We start from the raw sequence: 2,416 nt of genomic DNA on the forward strand, positions 1-2,416 counted from the left end.
GGGGTTGGGGGTTAAAAGCCCCCCAAAGTGGGGGGGGGGGGGAAGCTAAATGTCCCCAGCTATGGGGATCTGGGGGCTAAGCGTCCCCAGGGATGGAGTTTTGGGGCTAAATGCCCCCAGATCTGGGGGTTTGGGGACTAAATACCCCCTGGTCTGAGGGTTTGAGGGCTAAATGGTCCCAAATCTGGGGGGCGTTAGGGCTAAATGCCCCCAGATATGGGGATTTGGGGGTTAAATGTGCCCAGGGATGGAGGTTTGGAGACTAAATGTCCCCACACCTGGGGATTTAGGGGCTAAATATCCCCAGCTGTGGGGGTTTGGGGCTAATTACCCCCAGCTGTGGGGGTTTGGGGCTAAATATCCCCAGCTGTGGGGGTTTGGGGCTAATTACCCCCAGCTCTGAGGACTTGGAGGGAGGGGGGGCTAAATGTCTCCGGATCTGGAGTTTTGGGGGGTAAATTCCCCCAGCTCTAGGGGTTTGGGAGGTAAATGCCACCAGGGGTGGAGGTTTGGTGCCAAATGCACCAGATTTGGGGACTTGGAGGGGGGGGCTAAATGCCCCCCAGATCTAGAGTCTGGGGGCTAAATGTCCCCAGTTCTGGGAATTTGGGACAAAATGCCCCCAGATCAGGGAGTTTGGGGCAAAATGCCCCCAGATCAGGGAGTTTGGGGCTAAATCCCTCCAGCTCTGGAGGTTTGGGAGCTAGATCTCACCAGTGATGGAGGTTTGGGGCTAAACGGCTCAGATCTGGGGGCTTGGAAGGGCTAAATGCCCCCAGTTCTGGGGCTTTGGGGCAAAATGCCCCCAGATCAGGGGTTTTGGGGCAAAACACCCCCAGCTCTGGGGAGGGGCGGGTAGGGGGGCGGTGAGGGCAGCCCGGGGCAGGGCTGGAGAGGGAGACCCATGGTCTGGCACGGAGCTTGGCTGCTAATTACACTTGGCACTTCCAAACACTAATTAACAGCTCATTAGGGACCCAGGCTGGGAGGGGGTAGGGGGGCAGTGAGGGCAGCCCAGGGCAGGGCTGGAGAGGGAGACCCATGGGCTGGCACGGAGCTTGGCTGCTAATTACACTTGGCACTTCCAAACACTAATTAACAGCTCATTAGGGACCCAGGCTGGGAGGGCTTTCTCCTCCCTGGCTCCAGGGAGGTGGGCAGCAATCGCTGGGGGGGTGGTGGTGACCCCAACCTTCCCCTGCCCTGTCCCCAGGGGACACAGTGGGGACCATCTCTGGTGGCCCCTGGGCCCCACAAACACGTCCCTTCACCCCACAAATACATGCCCTCACCCCACAAATACGTCCCTTCACCCCACAAACACGTCCCCTCACCCCACAAACTCATCCCCCCGCCCCACAAACGCATCCTCAGAGGACATCACCATCTGCAATCAGGGAGGGATTACGGGTGTCTGATGGGGGGGGGGGGGGGGGCTGGCACGGAGCTTGGCTGCTAATTACACTTGGCACTTCCAAACACTAATTAACAGCTCATTAGGGACCCAGGCTGGGAGGGCTTTCTCCTCCCTGGCTCCAGGGAGGTGGGCAGCAATCGCTGGGGGGGTGGTGGTGACCCCAACCTTCCCCTGCCCTGTCCCCAGTGGACACAGTGGGGACCATCTCTGGGGGCCTCTGGGCAGGGTGGTGAGTCCAGCTGGTGGCCTCCAGCTCCCAGTGGAGCAGATTAACTGGTGCCAGTCAGGAGCAGCTTTAAGGGATTAACGGTGGAGCAGGAACCACAACCCACGTCCCCCCCCCCAGAAGGGCACCCGCCTCCAGGAGCCTTCCCACCCACCATCACCTTCTCCCCGTGGGTGATGACACCACGTGGGGACGGGGAACCACATCCAAGCCCCGGTGCCACCACCAGGAGCTGAGACCACCCAAACTTCTTGCAGCTACCAAGGTGCCACCCCTGGAGGGGTTGGGGACAGTTTTGGGGGTGCCAGCCCTGTCGTGTGTCCCCCCCACCCCCTGACTCTCCCCCCAGCCCGGGTGCCACTCACTTGGTCTTGCGCAGTTTGCTGTTCTCCGTCTTGAGCAGGTAGAGCTTCTTGGCGAAGAAGACGGTGAGCATGAAGAGCAGCAGCACCACCAGGGCGGCCGAGCCCACAGCCACGCACATCACCTGGAAGTCGGTGACGATGGCCTCGCAGCGCGTGCCCTTGTGCCACGTGTAGTCCTGCGTGTTGCACCTGACGGGGGACAACGTTAGGGACTCCCCCACCCCACAAATACGTCCCCCCACCCCACAAACACATCCCCTCAACCCACAAACGTGTCTCCTCACCCCACAAACTTGTCCCCCCACCCACAAACACATCCCTTCACCCCACAAATCCGTCCCCTCACCCCACAAACTTGTCCCCCCACCCCACAAACACATCTCCTCACCCCACAAACTTGTCCCCCCC

General features: G+C 60.6%; 1 protein-coding gene across 1 annotated transcript in view; it reads right to left on the bottom strand.

The window, feature by feature from the left end:
* CSPG5 (chondroitin sulfate proteoglycan 5 (neuroglycan C)) overlaps positions 1-2,416 on the bottom strand; it is a 32,085-nt gene that overhangs the window by 22,843 nt on the left and 6,826 nt on the right. Inside the window, exon 3 of the mRNA XM_014955731.1 lies at positions 2,009-2,197. Coding sequence (XP_014811217.1) covers positions 2,009-2,197 — 189 coding nt within the window. The remainder of the gene's footprint in view (positions 1-2,008; positions 2,198-2,416) is intronic.

The sequence above is a fragment of the Calidris pugnax genome, unplaced genomic scaffold (genome assembly GCF_001431845.1).
Source record: "Calidris pugnax isolate Ruff unplaced genomic scaffold, ASM143184v1 scaffold272, whole genome shotgun sequence".
Classification (NCBI taxonomy): Eukaryota; Metazoa; Chordata; class Aves; order Charadriiformes; family Scolopacidae; genus Calidris; species Calidris pugnax.